General features: G+C 43.4%; 1 protein-coding gene across 8 annotated transcripts in view; it reads left to right on the top strand.

The window, feature by feature from the left end:
* DOCK7 (dedicator of cytokinesis 7) overlaps positions 1-16,853 on the top strand; it is a 95,121-nt gene that overhangs the window by 47,007 nt on the left and 31,261 nt on the right. For 4 of the 8 annotated variants that reach the window (XM_021542714.3, XM_021542721.3, XM_021542730.3 and 1 more), the window contains exons 15-24: positions 4,261-4,378; positions 5,207-5,277; positions 5,987-6,125; positions 6,283-6,384; positions 6,633-6,719; positions 7,471-7,702; positions 9,062-9,226; positions 10,870-11,039; positions 14,607-14,699; positions 15,866-15,955. In XM_021542714.3, the coding sequence (XP_021398389.2) occupies positions 4,261-4,378; positions 5,207-5,277; positions 5,987-6,125; positions 6,283-6,384; positions 6,633-6,719; positions 7,471-7,702; positions 9,062-9,226; positions 10,870-11,039; positions 14,607-14,699; positions 15,866-15,955 (1,267 nt within the window). The remainder of the gene's footprint in view (positions 1-4,260; positions 4,379-5,206; positions 5,278-5,986; positions 6,126-6,282; positions 6,385-6,632; positions 6,720-7,470; positions 7,703-9,061; positions 9,227-10,869; positions 11,040-14,606; positions 14,700-15,865; positions 15,956-16,853) is intronic. The other 4 variants (XM_021542749.3, XM_031505573.2, XM_077785319.1 and 1 more) reach the window with 2 other exon arrangements.

A 16,853-nucleotide genomic window follows, 5' to 3' on the forward strand; every position in this document is an offset into this window, starting at 1 on the left:
GCCCAGCTCTGGATAGAATAGGGATTCCTTCAAAAAAACAATTAGGAATTGTTTCTCTGGCATCTGACACAGGGATTTTGGGCTGCAAAACTTGAAGAATTGGTTGTAAAATTAAAAAAAAAAAACAACAATACAAACATAGACATTCTTCAATCCACTTCACAGTACTTAAGTGGCTCTGGTTTTATGTGGTTTCAAATGAACCATTTCCTTTTTTTAACTATTTCATGCAAGAAAACTTTTCAGTTTATTTTGAGTTCTTCCTAACCCCATCACCTCCCAAAAATCTTTCTTCTTGGCTTAGTCTTTAGAAAAATATGGGGAGTTACTGAAGAAATTCTTCCAGGTTCCTACAGCTTTTGTGTCCCATGTGCTGCTCAGGCATGACATTACTTATGGGAAAGATTTGTTTTCCAAAGGGAAAAGGCAGCCAAAAGGCCCTGATGTCAAATATTAATAAAGCACTGATTAGCTGCCAAGCATGTTTCCATATTAATGCCAAGGCCAGTGAAGTCAGGCAGTGCTAAACTCACTGCAGAGCACCCCTAGATGTCACAACGGTCCCAGAATCCAAGAGAAAAGTGGGACACAGGAAAGCAGAGAGGAGAAAAGCTTCTGGCATGACTGAACCATAAAATTCAAGAGCTTTAGAAACCCTGAGAGGGAATCCTGCCTCTGAGAGTTGTCAGCCCAGCCAGGAAAAGATGTATATAACAAACATGATCCTGAAGATCTTTCATGCACCTAGGTGACCCTGATTATATGGGCTTTAAATGATTTTTATAGTAGGAATAAAGCAAAGAAAGAGGTCTCTGGGTTTTAGTGAAAAGGGAAATTTTCATGAGGAGAAAATTCATTCCTAGAAATTTTCATTGTAAGAGTTAGGAGCAGCTCTTAATGTTTTAATACCTTTGTGAAGGATTTTGCAAAATGGCTGCAATGATATTACATAAATATTTAGAGGAGTTTCTGGTGCCATTATTTCCATGGCTTGGGAAGCCTTTGCACTTTAGCAATTTATTTTATGGAAGTAAAAGCACTTTTGAGATCTGTTTGAGATAATAGGATAAACTTTGCATATATTTGGCATAGCATTTCAATAAAAGTTCCAAACACAAATCCTTGGGTTTACAGCTCCTGCCTGAAACTTTTATTGATGGAAATCGAGACATTTGTAATGTTCCTGCCACTTTTTCAGCCATCAGTCCCTTTCCATGGCTCCTGTAACTGTGTTTAGACAGGAAGATCTGAGAGTTTTGGTTATGTGGGGTAGAAGAGAGGCTGGGAGAGCTGGGGATGGAGAACAGAAGGCTCTGGGGAGATCTTAGAGCTCCTTCCAATTCCTAAAGGGACTCCAGGAGAGCTGGAGAGGAACTTGGGACAATGGCCTTGAGTGACAGGACAAAAGGTGATGGTTTTTAACCTGAAAGTAGGTTTGGATTAGATTAGGTATTGGGAATAAATTAATTTCTGCGTGGGTGGTGAGGCCCTGGTACAGTTTGTCCAGAGCAGCTGTTGCTGCCCCATCCCAGAAATGTCCAAGGACAGGGGGCAGGGTTTGGAGCAGTCTGGGACAGTGGAACGTGTCCCTGGACATGGCAGGGGATGGAATGAGGTGATCTTTACATCCCTTCCAACCCAGACCAGTCTGGGATTCTGTGGGAAGGTCAGGCAGGATTTTTCCATTTGGGGTCACATTCTGATTTGCCAGCTGAGCATTTTTCCCCCCTTTTTCCATGTAAGTTTTCCACAAAGGGAAGATGCCTGTAATAGGAAACCCTCTGGAGAGAGGCTGCCTCAACACAGGGGGACATCCCCTGTCCCCTGTTGCAGTGGGATCTGTGCATCTCAAATCCCATAAGCACCAAGAGCTTCTTCCCAGTGAAATGCCCTTAATGAGGGCTTGAAAAGCAGTGGAGAGGGGAACAACCTGTCCCTTTCCTCAGCATAAATCAATCCTTTGCATAAACCTGCCTTTAATATAGGGATCCTGTAGCCTGGCTTCACAAATACCTTAAATCTTTCTCTTAAGCACTAATAATACTTAATAAAAGTTTTATGAGCAAGGTACATTTTAGAGTAAATTTTCATATCCATTTTCATTTTAAAAGAACATCAAGCAGCAAATGTATTCATGGCAGAACAAAGTAATTTAGGAGAGTCACAAAAACGGCCCTGGCCCCCTCTGAAATAGGAGAGCGTTGATTTGGCAAAGTGACCAGTGGGGATGGGATTCCAAAACTTAATTCACCATGAAGGACTTAAGAGGGAAGAAATTCCCACTTGCCTGCTAAGCTTATTCCTCTGCCTGCAGGGGTGAGGCAGAGCCTGGCTTGTGAGGCTGCTCCAAACACCCCTGGAGCTGGACTGCTCTTAGGGAATTCCTTAGGATCAGCACTAGCTGTGGCTGTGTGGATGGGACTCTTTGGGGAGCAGATGGAATTGCCATCAGAACCAAGTCCTTGGGTGGGATTCATTGGCCAAAATCTTGTCATTAGTGCCACTTCAGGCAGCCAAGGACAACTTCCCGTTGCAGCTGCTCCTCCAGGAGTTTGTCCCACCAGTGCAGGTGTTTTGGAAACTCCTGGCATCTAAAAGACACCAGGTACTTTCCCTGAGTTACTGCCCTCCTGAGAATCCAAAAAAAGAGTCTTTTTGTTATCAGCCTCCTGCTGCCAACACTCAACAGCAGCTGCTTTATTACACCTTAAAAGTTGTCCTGCTGTGCTCCTCATTCACTTCTCTGAGCCCATCTGGCATCTGTTGTCTCTCTGGGACAAGGAACAGTTGGAAACCACTCACAAATTGTGTTCAGACCCACGGAACAGTTCCCAGAGGGAAGGGAATGAACCTGTTTTTCCTCTTGCCTCACAAGCCAGGGCTGTTAGGGGGCTGGTTCTGCAGTGTTTGGGCAGGATGCAAGGTGCCAGTCCTTTATCCCTGTGAGCTGGTGGCAGCACTTGGAGCCCTCACTGAGCTTCCATCCCTGCTGGATGCCCTGGCTGGAGCTGCAGGAGCCAGGCTGGCCAAGGAGGATGATGCTGGTGTGGTGGGCAGGGCTGTGTGGGAGGTGGAATGGGGATTTCCAGGCTGGTTTTTAAAAGATGTGTAACAATTCATACATTTAGACTTGTCTGGCAGCAAAAGAACGTTCATGGCCTTTGAATAACTGATTTTTGAGATGGAAAAGTCTGTGGGGGATGTTGGTTTTTTGGTTTTGTTTTTTTTTTTTTTGTCTTCAAAAGAACATCAAGGAACTTTGTGTAGATCTAAATTACTTGCACAAAGGAAAGGTAAGGGTTTGTAGTGGACAGTTTTGCTGATGAAGTGTGAATCCAACTTTCACCTTGTTGGCAAGGGCCCAGCAGGACTCGGAGGACAGAAAGTACTGCAGAATTTTGCATCTCATGGCTCTTAAAATATTCAGAGACTTGGAGAAATGGGACTGGAAAGGGTTTCCAGAATGTGTCCCCTGCCCAGTGAAGGTTGAGGTTGTGTTTAAACCCATCTGAAGAGTGTCTGCCTCACCTCTCCTGACAAACCACCAGAAAATGGAAGTGTCACACCCTCCAAGGCAATTTGTTCTGCTTTAACTCTCCATACAGGCAGAACATTTTCCTTTGTGCCTCACCTAAATCTCCTGTGCTACAATTTTCTCCCATTAGGTCCTGCCACATTCCCTGTGGATGTGATGAGCACTTTATTATTTCAGACTTTGAAACAGTTCTTTAGCTAACTGGGAGTTGTGTCATTACCTGAAGCTACATGTATCCATTTAGTTTAATCCATTTTCAGAGGAGAAATGTAACCTGAAGTTATCCTGATGTCAAGAGATTTAAAAAAGAAAAGGAAAAAAAAAGGGACAGGCCACAAGAAGGAAGGTATTTAACAGAAACCAGGTGCTTTGTGTTGAGCAAATAAAGTATATGAAGTAGAAGTAAATAAAGCTTTTGTATTCATATGTTTTCTTTCCACTTGAACTTAGATTGTAGAATCACTGGGAATTTTTTAGATGGATTTTTCAAGTACCCTTCCAAACAAGAACTGTTTCAAAATATGATGAGAGCTTAAAAATTATATCTTTTGATGTCTGAAATAAGGGGTCATTACCAAAAACAAGTTGTTTGTATGGGTGTGCACTGCATGTGAGAGAACAGAAAATGTCAAACCCTTCACTGTGAGCCTTTCCACAGAGGTTTAAATAACAGCATTAATGAAGGTGTGACCCCTCTCATCACCTGCTGCCTTTGTCTCTTGCAGGAATCTCCTTTATGTGTACCCACAGAGCCTTAACTTCGCCAACCGCCAGGGATCTGCCAGGAACATCACAGTGAAAGTGCAGTTCATGTATGGAGAGGATCCCAGCAATGCCATGCCGGTGAGGGGGGACCTCTGTGCTCCGTGGGATGGGCACAGCACTCCTGGCACTCAGGAGACCCCTGTTTTAAAACATCACTGAAATGCATTCCAAAAGAACAAGTTCAGAGGAATAGAAAATGATATTTCAGAGCAAAGAGTGCATTTGTGTAGAGTTTGGAAGGTAACAGTGGTGTAATTGGAATTTTAACATGAGATTATTGATTATAAGGGTGGTGAGGTCCTGGCAGATGTTGCCCAGAGAGATTCTCCATCCCTGGAGGGATTTTCCATCCCTGGCAGAGATTGCCCAAAGAGATTCTCCATCCCTGACAGAGATTGCCAAGAGAGATTCTCCATCCCTGGAAGTGTCCAAGGCCAGGTTGGATGGGGCTTAGAGCAACTTGGGATAATGGAAGCTGTCCCTGTGTCATTCCTGAGATGGGATTTACATTCTCTTCCAGCCCAACCCATTCTGGGATTCTGTGTTTGCAGCAGACACTGTTTGTGGTTGGAATAGAAGCTTTCCTTTCATGACAAAAGAATTTAAGGTGACAGCTGTGTTCAGGGCCAGCAGTGATCCCCACTCAGAGAAGATCTGTGCAGGAGAGGTTCCATCCATCAGTTCTTCTGCCATGTCTGTGTCCATGTGTCACTGGAGTTGTTGAAATTGTGCCTTTTCAGTGACTAAGTGAAGTGCTGGCTGTAAGTGAAGGGGCAGGGAACAATCAGGTGTAACTGTACAGATGCACAATAAATGGAGCTCTAAATGTCTCTGCAGGATTATGGAACAAATTCTTGGCACAGTTTTACAGGGGGGTTCCTGTGGTTTTTTTTGTTCTTTTTGCAGGTCATCTTTGGCAAATCCAGCTGTCCTGAGTTTTCCAAGGAAGCTTACACAGCTGTGGTGTATCACAACAGGTAAAACACAGTGTGGAAGTGCAGTTACTCACCAGTGACTGGTGTTAATTATTTAACAATCAGCATCTGGACAGCACTCACAGTGACTGCAGTGCCAGCTGATGCTATCCTTAGAGTTTTGTGACAACTGGGAGACAGAGTCTTTGTTTGCTGTGGTACAGATCAGCTTTGTGTGATCCTGAGCATGTAGCCCAGCTCAGCAGATGCTCCAAGTACAACTCCAGTCAGCAGTCATGAAGATTTATGTTCCAAACTCATGGGACCTGGTGCCCCTGTTGTTTTCTTGGAGCCTTTTAGACATTAGGTACAAATTGGAGCTACTTGGTCTTGAAAATAATTCCATTGCAGATGGGGTGAGGGGTGCTGAATCCAGCAGGAACATTTTCCTGGCTTTGCAGCTATGCCAGGGAGAGAGGTTTCAGGGGAGATTCCTGTCCTGCAGGTCGGGCTTGTGGCAGTGTCCACGTTGAGACAAGAGTTTATTGCTCATGTGGTTCAGAGTGCCTGTGTGAGGAGGAGGCTGCTGCCCATTTTTTTTGTGGATTAGAAGTTTTTCTAGTCCTTGATGATCAGAAAGTAAGCTTTAATCCCTTGGGATAGCCCATACACTCCCTTCCCTGCAGATCCTTTAACTCAAAGGGTTCAGTCCCGAGCACAGGGTAACAAAACCACTGTGGGTGACTCAGCTGAGGCTCTGCTCTCTACACAGATCTCCTGATTTTCACGAGGAAATCAAGATTAAGCTTCCAGCCACTTTGACAGACCACCACCACCTACTTTTTACTTTCTACCATGTCAGTTGCCAACAAAAACAAAACACACCTCTGGAGACTCCAGTCGGCTACACTGTGAGTGTATTTCCATTCTTATATTTTTCATTCAAATGCATTTGCTGGCTCTTTGTTTAGCATCCCTGTGAACTCATATCCCATTGGAGAGCTTGGGAAATGGGCAAAAGCTCAGAGGAAGCCTTAAGAAATGTGTGGTTTTGTTGTTTCTCTGCAGTGGATCCCGATGCTGCAGAATGGCCGGTTAAAGACGGGTCAGTTCTGTCTTCCTGTGTCATTGGAAAAGCCACCTCAGGCTTATTCAGTGCTTTCTCCAGAGGTGAGCTGAGTTCTGCCTGCTGGAAACCAGCAGAATACATGTGAGAAAAAATGAGAGGATGTATGTGTACCCATCTCTGCGTGTGCATTTATTTATTTATTAAAAGCCGTTAAATTCAGACAGAATTTTAGTGTTTGTGTGTGGCTGTGTGTGTATGATCTGGCCAAAATAAATGAAATTCTAATGAACAGAGCCTAAGCTCTGCTCTCTGTCACTCACATCCTCTCTCATTCTTCCTCAACCTGCAGGTTCCTCTCCCTGGGATGAAGTGGGTGGATAACCACAAAGGGGTTTTCAATGTGGAAGTTGTTGCTGTGTCATCCCTCCACACTCAGGTGGGTGTCAAGAGCAGTCACTGGAATAAAATAATCTTCTGACAGTTGAAATGCTGTCAGAGTTGATGTTGTGAAGGGTGTAACAATCCCTTGTAGTGAAATTGCAATCTCATTTTCAGTTCTGAGCCAGCACACCTGTTTTTCCACATTCTGCTGTGAGTATATTTGAGAAGTTCTGCTTAAAAATATGAGTGGTTTGGCCTTTATTCACAGAGGGGTGAATGGCCAACAGTGTTTTCAGCCTGTTGTGTTTGATACAACAGCTCCAACACAGCCCAGGCAAATGATGCTTTCTTGTTTGTGTTCTTGTTTTTGTTTTCTTGTTCTTCTCTTTTCCCTCCTCCTCTTTTTGTTTCTCCCTGTATTTTCCCTCTTTGATCTGAAAATAAAGATGACAATCATTTTGTTTAATCATTTCAGCTTTTGTTTTACTAGTTCCCACTGTGTCATTTTGATGGGGTGTGTGTATTTTATTTGTGCCGTAAGTAGTAATGTGATTTTAGTGCATTGTCTGGTTTTTCTAAGAATACACAGTCTGTGAGTCCTCTGGTTTTGCCTTGATAACTTTGAAAGTAGAATTAGAATTAAATATGGGCAGATCTCTCAAAGATGATCCATTTCTACTAATTTTGTGAGATTAAATGGCCAGATAGAGAAATGAGGGCGAGAACCCATCCATGAGACACAAATCCATAGAAAATGATGATATTTTGGGGATTCTTGCTGATTATTGACTTTTTGCTTGTTGTAGGACCCTTACCTCGACAAGTTCTTTGCACTTGTCCATGCTCTGGATGAGCACATGTTCCCTGTGCGAATAGGAGACATGAGAATTATGGAAAACAACTTGGAAAATGAACTGAAGAGCAGCATTTCAGCTTTAAATTCCTCTCAACTGGAGCCGGTAGTGCGATTTCTTCATCTCCTGCTTGACAAACTGATCCTTCTGGTAGTAAGACCTCCTGTCATTGCAGGCCAAATAGGTATTTTATTTAAGTTTTATAGAGAATTACATAGCTGAAAGTTTGACACTTCCAATTTTATCATATTTATGTAGAAGTAAAAAAGTCCATTTTTATGCTTTATTTTAGTGCCACTAATATACCAAGTGTCTCCCAGATAAAACATGCTGGCATCCAGATCTGGGGTGATATACACAGGAGCAATCTTTAATATTTAATGGAAAGCTTCTAAGAAGGACTGGGAATTTGGTGTCCAAATTGAGCCACGAGAAAAAGAGCCCGATTTTCCTGGATGCTCAGCATGTTTTTAGCACTGGAGCTTGTTAAACTGTCTCCATCCTGACAGAAAGTAGGGATTTCAGCCTTATTGGTCACCTTGGAAAATCTGGAAGTAGGTGAAGTAGGAAAATACAGATGCTGCATGTTCCTGTTGTGGAATTGATAACTGCCAGCATGAATAATCCCTTCTTTTGCTCCCTGTGAAGGGCTAAGATCTGGCAGTACAAAAAATCTCAGGTTTAAGTCAGGATTAGATCCTTACCATTTTTAAAATAGCAGTTTTTGCTGGGTTAGTGTTTTTGGTTTTTTTCTTTGGGTTTTTGTTTGTTTGGTTGGTTTTTTTTGGTAGGAAACCTGAATTTGGATATGGTGGAATATAAGGACTTAAGACTGCTTTAAAAATACTTTAAAAATATTTTCTTAACCGTATAAATTATTTATTTAATCTTTCTGCAAAATATTTTACCTGCATTTTTATTTTATATTTTAATGTTCTTCCACTCTTTCAGTGTTCTGTATTGGTTTAGTTGCTTTATATGGAGTATTACGGACATTAATGACTGGATTTATTTAAAATAAGATTTTCATTCTCTAGCTACTGTCTTCATCCTTAATTTTTCTATAATATCTACTTCAAACTGTGTGTAGTTTTTTGTGCTTATTTTCAGAGCAGCTTTTTTCTCTCAACAAAATTGTTCATTTAATACAGTTTGTATTTTGGCTAAGGCTTAAATAGAGGAAATAATTAACTGAGAAAAGCATGCTAAATATCTAAAGGGTATTATCCATCAATTAAACAAAGACTTGCTCTTGTTACCATTGCAGCTGATGACCAAAGTTGGGCTGGTTCCAGAAATGGAGCCTAAATCCATTAAGTTTATTATTAATAAAACTGGCAGCTGATCGCTGGAGCAGCTGTCCTGCTCTCAGGCTGGTCAGACCTGGTTCAAACACCAGGCTCAGTCTGGGATGAGAAATGCTTGCTAGGCTCTGAGAAGCCCCACCATTTACCCTGTAGGAGGTGGATGAAGAGCACATTTAGGATTTCCCCTAATCCTAAATGCTGCAGTCTAAACCAAACTCTTCCCTTTTTGCTTTCAGTGAACCTGGGCCAGGCGTCTTTTGAGGCGATGGCATCCATCATAAACAGACTTCACAAGAACTTGGATGGCAACCAGGACCAGCATGGCAGGAACAGCCTGCTTGCTTCCTATATTTATTATGTTTTTCGCTTACCCAACACCTATCCCAACTCACCATCACCAGGTAGCTCTTTGGTTTTTTTTTTTCATTTCATATCAAGTTTGTTAAAAGAAGGCAGAAGCCACTTGCTGGCAGGGGCACCTGAGCTCTAACTGTGTGGCTGCTTCCCTGCAGGGCCCTGTTATTAATTTGCCACTGTAGCCACTTAAAAATGAGTTTAATTACTGTTAGTTGTGTAGAGATTCAATTATTTGATGATTTTAAATAAGTGTTACTGCTGAAGGATTGTGAATTATGGCAGAAAACTGGGATTTAAGTTTTTTTCTATGAGACAGGTGTGATGCACTCCTGGCCTGTCATGTTTCCCAGCCTCCTTCACAAGAACTTTTATACTTTAATCAAGTCCCAGCAAAAGTTTAAACCCTGGCTGGATGGAATAGATATCCAAAGGGTATTATCCATCAATTAAACAAAGACTTGCAGTTGATGACCAAAGTTGGGCTGATTCCAGAAATAGAACCTCAATTAATTAAATTTATTATTTATATAATGTTTTACATATTTTAATGCATGTGTGTATATATATATATACACACATACTTTTATATATATATATATATTTATTTATATATATATATATAAACATGTTTTTATTTTTATGTATACATATAAAATATAGTCATTATATATTTAAAGCAGGAGTGTAAAATACTATAAAACACGTGTCTGGATACAGGAGGGAAGCAAATTAATCCCAGACTTGCTGAGAGAAAGGGATTGGAAAGATGTGGCATGAGTGACAGCCATGGAAAAACAAGTTTTGGAAGGAATGTTCATGCACAGAGTGGGGAAGCTCTGAGAGGTGTTGGGGAGGTTTTGTACCTAAAACTGTGCCCACAGTTTTGAGTGTGAGATCTGCAAAACATCCTGTTAGCTAAAGACCATCCCACAGGGAGCTTCCTGCTTCCCAGTGGATAAAAACCAGCTTTTTATTCCCGTGCTGGAGTGAGCAGGCAGGGCCGGGTGTCCTGAGGGGCTCTGGGTGATAAAGGATGGCAGAGTGACCAGGCAGGGGAGGCCTGAGTGTCCTGAGGGTGAATGATGGCCAGAGTGACCAGGCAGAGCTGGGTGTCCTGAGAGGTCTGGATAATAAAGGATGGCTGGACTGACCAGGCAGGGAGGCTTGGGTGTCCTGAGGAGCTCTGGGTTATGGAGGATTGCCAGACTGACCAGGCAGGGCTGGGTGTCCTGAGGGGCTCTGGGTGATAAAGGATGGCCAGAGTGACCAGGCAGGGGACACCTGGGTGTCCTGAGGGGTTCTGGGTGATGTAGGATGGCCAGACTGACCAGGCAGGGGAGGCTTGGGTGTCCTGAGGGGCTCTGGGTGATAAAGGATGGCCAGAGTGACCAGGAGGGGAGGCTTGGGTGTCCTGAGGGGCTCTGGGTGATGGAGGATGGCCAGACTGACCAGGCAGAGCTGGGTGTCCTGAGGGGCTCTGGGTGATGGAGGATGGCCAGACTGACCAGGCAGAGGAGGCTTGGCTGTCCTGAGGGGCTCTGAGTGAGGGATGACCAGACTGACCAGGCAGGGCTGGCTGTCCTGAGGGGCTCTGGGTGAGGGATGACCAGACTGACCAGGCAGGGCTGGGTGTCCTGAGGGGCTCTGGGTGATAAAGGACGGCCGGACTGACCGGACGTCCCCGCAGGTCCCGGCGGCCTGGGGGGGTCCGTGCACTACGCCACCATGGCCAGGTCGGCCGTGCGTCCCGCCAGCCTCAACCTGAACCGCTCGCGCAGCCTCAGCAACAGCAACCCCGACATCTCCGGCACCCCCACCTCGCCCGACGACGAGGTGCGCTCCATCATCGGCACCAAGGTACGTCTGTCCTCTCCTGTCCTCTCCTGTCCTCTCCTGTCCTCTCCTGTCCTGCCTTGGGGCTTGTCCCAGCCCCTCCTCAGCCCTCTCCCAGCAGCTGCTGTTGGCACCGCAGGAACGCCGCTCCTTGGAAATGTTTCTGACTTCTGGAGCCATCCTGGAGTGCTGTTCCCACAAGTGTGGGGGCTGAGGGCAGGAGTCCTCCTGGATTTGTCTCCCCCTCACTTTTTGCATGGCCAACAGCCGAATCCTGAGCCCAGCTCTGTTGTGTCTCCCCAAACCTTGCACCCTCTTATCCCACTCTTCCCTCCCAACTCCAGACTCCCTCCTCTCCTCTGCATTCAGCTGCTCAGGTTTCTCTACTCCTCGTGTCCAGAGTGGGTGTCTTGCACACAGCAGGAATATTCCTGCCCCCTGTGTGACCCAGAGAGGATTTGGGATGCTTGGTGAGAGGCGCAGCCTGGCCAGCTGAGCACAGAGGGTCTGACTGCCACACTGACTGCCCACCCCAGAAAGTGATGTTCCAGTGTGGGTGCAGAGTATCCAGCATAGCTGTGCTCTGGCTCTCCTGAGGGATCATAAATCCATCTCCTCCTGCTGACTTCTGACTACACAGAATCACCACAGTCCCAATCTGAGCCCTTCATTTTGTGCCTAAAATAGGTGGGATGAGCCAAAACAAAGCGGTGTTGGTAATTCCCTCCCTTGAGAGGCATGCCCAAGCTGCTTTGGGGTTTTCTCTTTTATTCTTCAAACTGTGATAACTTCATCAGGGTGAGACTTTTTCCCACCGTGACCTTTCACTCTTCCAGCACAGGTGGATTCCTGAGCCCTTTCAGGGAGCTGTTAAATTCCTTTGGAAGTTTAGGAAGCAAGGTTGTTACCAAAGCCACCACCCTGACATGGCTGATGCTGGGTTTTATAAGAGTAAGAAAAACACAATTTGAGGAAGAGGTTACCAATTTTAAATGAATAACGACATCATTTGCTGACCAAATAAGAGGCTGAAGAATTGTGGGTAGGCAAATGATTATTTCTTACATCAAAGTCTAGACTTAGAAGTCTTGAAATATTTTGAAGACCACTTCAGTTTCTTGCTAATTAAACAAGCCTGACCTTTTATGAAATGCCACAGGCACTGATGTGCATATGGAATTTACCCAGGCTATCAGAAGTTTAACGTGTGCTGGCTTGGTGAATAATGTCACAGTACAAAATAAAGATTTTCTTCCAGAGGTGTAGTCCAGCTTTTAAAGGAAAACCTGTCCTGTGGATAATTGTTGAAGGAAAAGTTTCCTTTAGGGTAGTCTGAGCATCAGGAATTAACCTCAGTCTGGCTATACAGACTTTTGGTTGAGTATAATTGTTTCTGTTTCTTAATATCAACAGACAAAAATAAGACACTTTCTGAGATGCTGACATGAGTAAAAAGGTGCAAAAATCCCTGTTGTTTCTCCAAGTAATGGCCTAAGGAATAGATAGATTCTAATTTGAAGTGCAGCTTCCCTATCACAGGAAGTTTTCTGTTTTAGAGCAACTCAAATTGTGGGGTTTTTTGTTGTTTGAGGGAGGTCTTCAAAGTTGAGTTTAGTGTTATTTTTTATTCTAATGTAAGGTGTTCAGGGGTGTGGTTGGTAAAAGTGCTTTAAGTCTCCCTTTTCCCTTGAGTCTCCCTTATCTCCTCTTACTTCATTTTGAAAACTCTTTACAGGATTTGGAAGATTTCTGTTTATTGTCACAGCAGAGGAGATCTTAGGTCTGTCACTTGTTTTGCCATCATTTGTGAATTGAAACCATGTAAATTTTATTCCCTACTAAAGAAAATTTATTAAATGTCTAAAAAGACATGTTTAAAGTCATCCTGAAATGCTGGAGATGTGCTGGGAAAAACCCAGATGATGTTGTGGAGTTCCATCTCTCTGCCAGTGGATTTTCACAGATGTGGGTTATGTTCCTGCCCAGACCCAGCTGCAGGTTGAACCCCAGGGGCAGCACAGAATTTAACAACAGCTTGGTGAACATTGGAGTGACTCTGTCAAGCAATAAGGAGCTCCTGTACTCTTTTGTTTTCTGAAGAGGAAATAATCCTTCCCTTTCAGATTTTTTTACAAAACTACTTTTGCTTCTGCAAACACAGTGTGTGTTCAATTGTTATCCTCAGACAAGATTAGGAAACCCTGAGAGAGAAATGTGAGGGGGATAAAGGCATTTTCAAAATTAGACCTGATTTTACAAAACAAGAGCTTAGTTCAGCATTCTGCAAAGACCTTTCGACTTTAAATCACTGTGAGCAAAATAAAGCATGTTTATGGGGCTGAGCAGGGCACAGGGCTTTGATTTATTCCTGCCAAAAAGTAATTGAGATTAAAACACTTTCCTTATGTGTTCAGTATTTTTTTTATTGGACATCTTAAGCAAAATTACAGCACTGCTGAGCTCTGCCTCAAGGAGCTCGGTGGATTAATGGTTTGAATCCCAGGTTACAGCTCTCATGCCAGGTTCAACCTTGAGGTGGATTTTAGTTTGCTGAGAGAAATAGATGATTTGGCTTGTTGGACTTTGCAGCTGATGCTGGTCACTGGGATGAAATGGGCTGCACCTTTGCTTTGTATATTGGGAAAAAGCCCTAAGTTGGCACAGAAATGAGGATGGAAGCTCTCACTCAGGTGAGGGTTGTCAAAATCAATGTGTGGTATTTATAAGGAATTGTGAATATCAGAGCTGCTTCCTGGGACCCAGGGAAATCCACTCCATCCCCCTGAATGTTCCTGATTTGGGAGCAGCCTGGGTGACAGCACAAGTTTAAATTTTTCCTTCTTTCTGAGTATCTTGAGGAGAAGAAAGCAGAGAGAGGAGGGATCCACAGTAATTTTGCCACAATGATCCATTGCAGTAGAATTTGGAGTACAGGCTAGATGGAGCTTTTGAAAAGCAGGATGGTTTTTCAAATGTTTTGCTTGGCAAAACAGATTGGTTCCAGAAAAGGTATGTGCTCTTTTCTCTCCCATACCCAAGTGTCCATGTGAAATCCTGTCCACAGCTTATTCTGCCAGCAGTGCTGGTCTTTCATTCCATAAGCAGGGAACCCTGTGAGGATTGACAATCAGCCTCTTCAGTTTCTCAGAATTTCTGTAAGAATTGTAGAGCTTATGAAATCCAGGCTAACCTGAAGGTGCTGGAAACCTCAGAGAGCATCCTCACATCTCAGCACCAGATTTCCTCTGTCACAGTGTAAATCTCACCTGGCTCCATGGGAATGGGTTTAAACTGGGCAAAAGACAAGTGGGATTTTTCAGGAGGAGGAGAGTTTTTGGATGTCAAGCATTCCAGACAGGACAGGCCAGACCAGAGCTGTTGACAGGATTAATGTTCTGTATGTATGTGAGATATAAAATAATCCTCTGGACTCAATGTCTCGACAGGCACCTGAGAACTCAGGTTCTAAGTGCTGATGTGTTTGCAGTGTAACCACTTTGATTGCTTGTAAGGACTGAACTTTGACTACTGTATGGCATGCAACATGTAATATTTCTTTCCTTTCCCAACTGCTTTCTGTCACATGCCCAGGGCTTGGACCGCTCCAATTCCTGGGTAAACACTGGTGGTCCAAAAGCAGCCCCATGGGGATCCAACCCCAGCCCAAGTGCAGAGTCAACACAGGTGGTGTCTTCCATAGAGGTTTTTCTGCCTTTGTTTTCTGTGATGTTTCCCTGTAGAATATCTTCCTTTCAGTGCATATTCCAGTTTTGATTTTTTTTTCTTGTAATTGTTTATTTGGAAACTTTTCAGTTTGATTTTATGAATTCTCATCTTCTCCCCCACCACCCCACCACAGTGCATGAAAAACCTCTGATCGCGTGAGCGTGTCCCCTCCTTTCATTTCAGTGGTTGCTGGTCTGTGAAATGTAAATGCTGTGACTGCTTTTGTTTTCTTTTTTTTCTTTCTCTCACACTAGTTTCAGCTTCAGGTGGAGCACATTTCTAAGTGGGAACATTAATCACAGCTTCATAGTTTTGTCCATGTTTGCCATTCCTTTCAATGTCGTGAGCCATTTTGCCATTCTCATCAAGCATTTAGTACTCATCGTCCAGTAATCCTTCATGACTTGTTTGAGTGGAATATTGTGAGCCCAAATTGATTGCCACATATGAAATTCTCTCTGAAAACATGTCCATTTGAGTGCTGGAGGCAGTGATTTGCCAGGGCCAATTGTATTGTTCTGTGTTGCAAAGTATGAAAACTTCACAGCAGCTTCAGTCAGGAAGAGTTTATTTAGCCCCCATTGCCTGCTGCTCTCCACTGCATGGTTGCCTTGAACATACCTCTCAACTGCTCCTCCTTCCCAGTTTATCAGCCTTCCCAAAATATAGTCCAAGTTCACTTGCTTTCGTGGCAAATTATTTCCATCAGAGGCAGAACTTGAGTGATTTTCCCCTTGCCGTGGCAGCAGCAGCGTGGCTGTGGGTACATCCCCTCATGCTTGGCCTCTGGTGGATTGAGAGGTATGGGCTGAAATTCCAGATATTACCTGTGCATGTTGATAAAATGCAACGATGGAAAAGTTTCATGCTTTGCAGCATTGTCTTTGTACATCAGAACATGCAGTTCTTTAAATAACTTATATGTCTTAAAACCTATCAGAATTGCTGTCGTTTTGTTTAGACCCAATCTGTAAATGCCTAAGAGTTTGAGAATGCTTAAAAAAGCTGTAAAAACCCTACAGTTGGAAGAGTATTTTTGTAAACGTTCTTTGTCCTTGAGCTGCAAAACCCATCCACGGCAAACTTTAATGTCCTGTCATCATTCATTCATCTCCACTCCGTAGGCTACGGATCGAAGTTGTAATCGTATGTCTTCGCACACTGAGACGTCAAGTTTCTTACAAACATTAACAGGACGATTACCAACCAAAAAGGTAGATTTCAGTGGAGACAATTGATATTGTGGGGCAGGGAGGTCAAGTCATTCTGAAAACATGATGCAATTTATTCTTTTATTTATAGCCTGATTATTTTTTTTCCCCCCCCGAGGTCATTAGGAACTGCTGGTGCTTAACACCTCTGAATATCCAGGCTGTAGGGAATGTGAAGTATTTGGAGTTGAATTGGGAAGAATTAAATGATCAGGAGTTGCTTGTCTGATTTAATGGCAATAGTGTTTGAGGCCAGTTTATTACTGGCTTTCAAAAAATATGAATAGCACTGTCTAGACACGTAAATGATGCATTTTGTGTGCAAAATGAAAATGTGTTGGATGGCTCAGTATGCTGAGCTCACTTATCAAGGTGTTAATCCAGAGAGACTCCAGAAAGGGAATGGGAGTCACTTTGAAAGTGAACTCCCTTAGAGGAAATGAGGACCTCGTAAACAATGTCAGAAAGGCAAAATGCCAGAGCTTTTGTGAAAAGAAAATGTGGCCACTGCCACTGTCAGTCTGTGGGTTGTTCCTTTCCGAGAAAAGAAATCCAAGAGCTGTTTGAGCCCCGTGTTTCTTTCTTACCGTTTAAGTCCTTTCTCACAGTAAATATACATTTTTGTACAAATCACTTTATATATCCACTTTTTACTCCTTTTTCCTGCAAAAATCAGACCAGGCAGAAAGGTAGACTTTTAAAACTAAACTAATTTGAGCACCAACCTTTTTTTTAATTATTATTTCTTGGGGGCGGGCGGAAAATTCTTTTGACACTTGAGATTGAATCCTGGAGCGAGATGCTGTGAAACGTTTCTCACATCACATGTCATAACCTCATCCCTCATTGTTAGCTGGGGATTTCTTTATGGGATGCCACCGCTGCTGTCATGTCCTCAGTT

Source organism: Lonchura striata, chromosome 9, assembly GCF_046129695.1.
Source record: "Lonchura striata isolate bLonStr1 chromosome 9, bLonStr1.mat, whole genome shotgun sequence".
Taxonomy (NCBI): domain Eukaryota; kingdom Metazoa; phylum Chordata; class Aves; order Passeriformes; family Estrildidae; genus Lonchura; species Lonchura striata.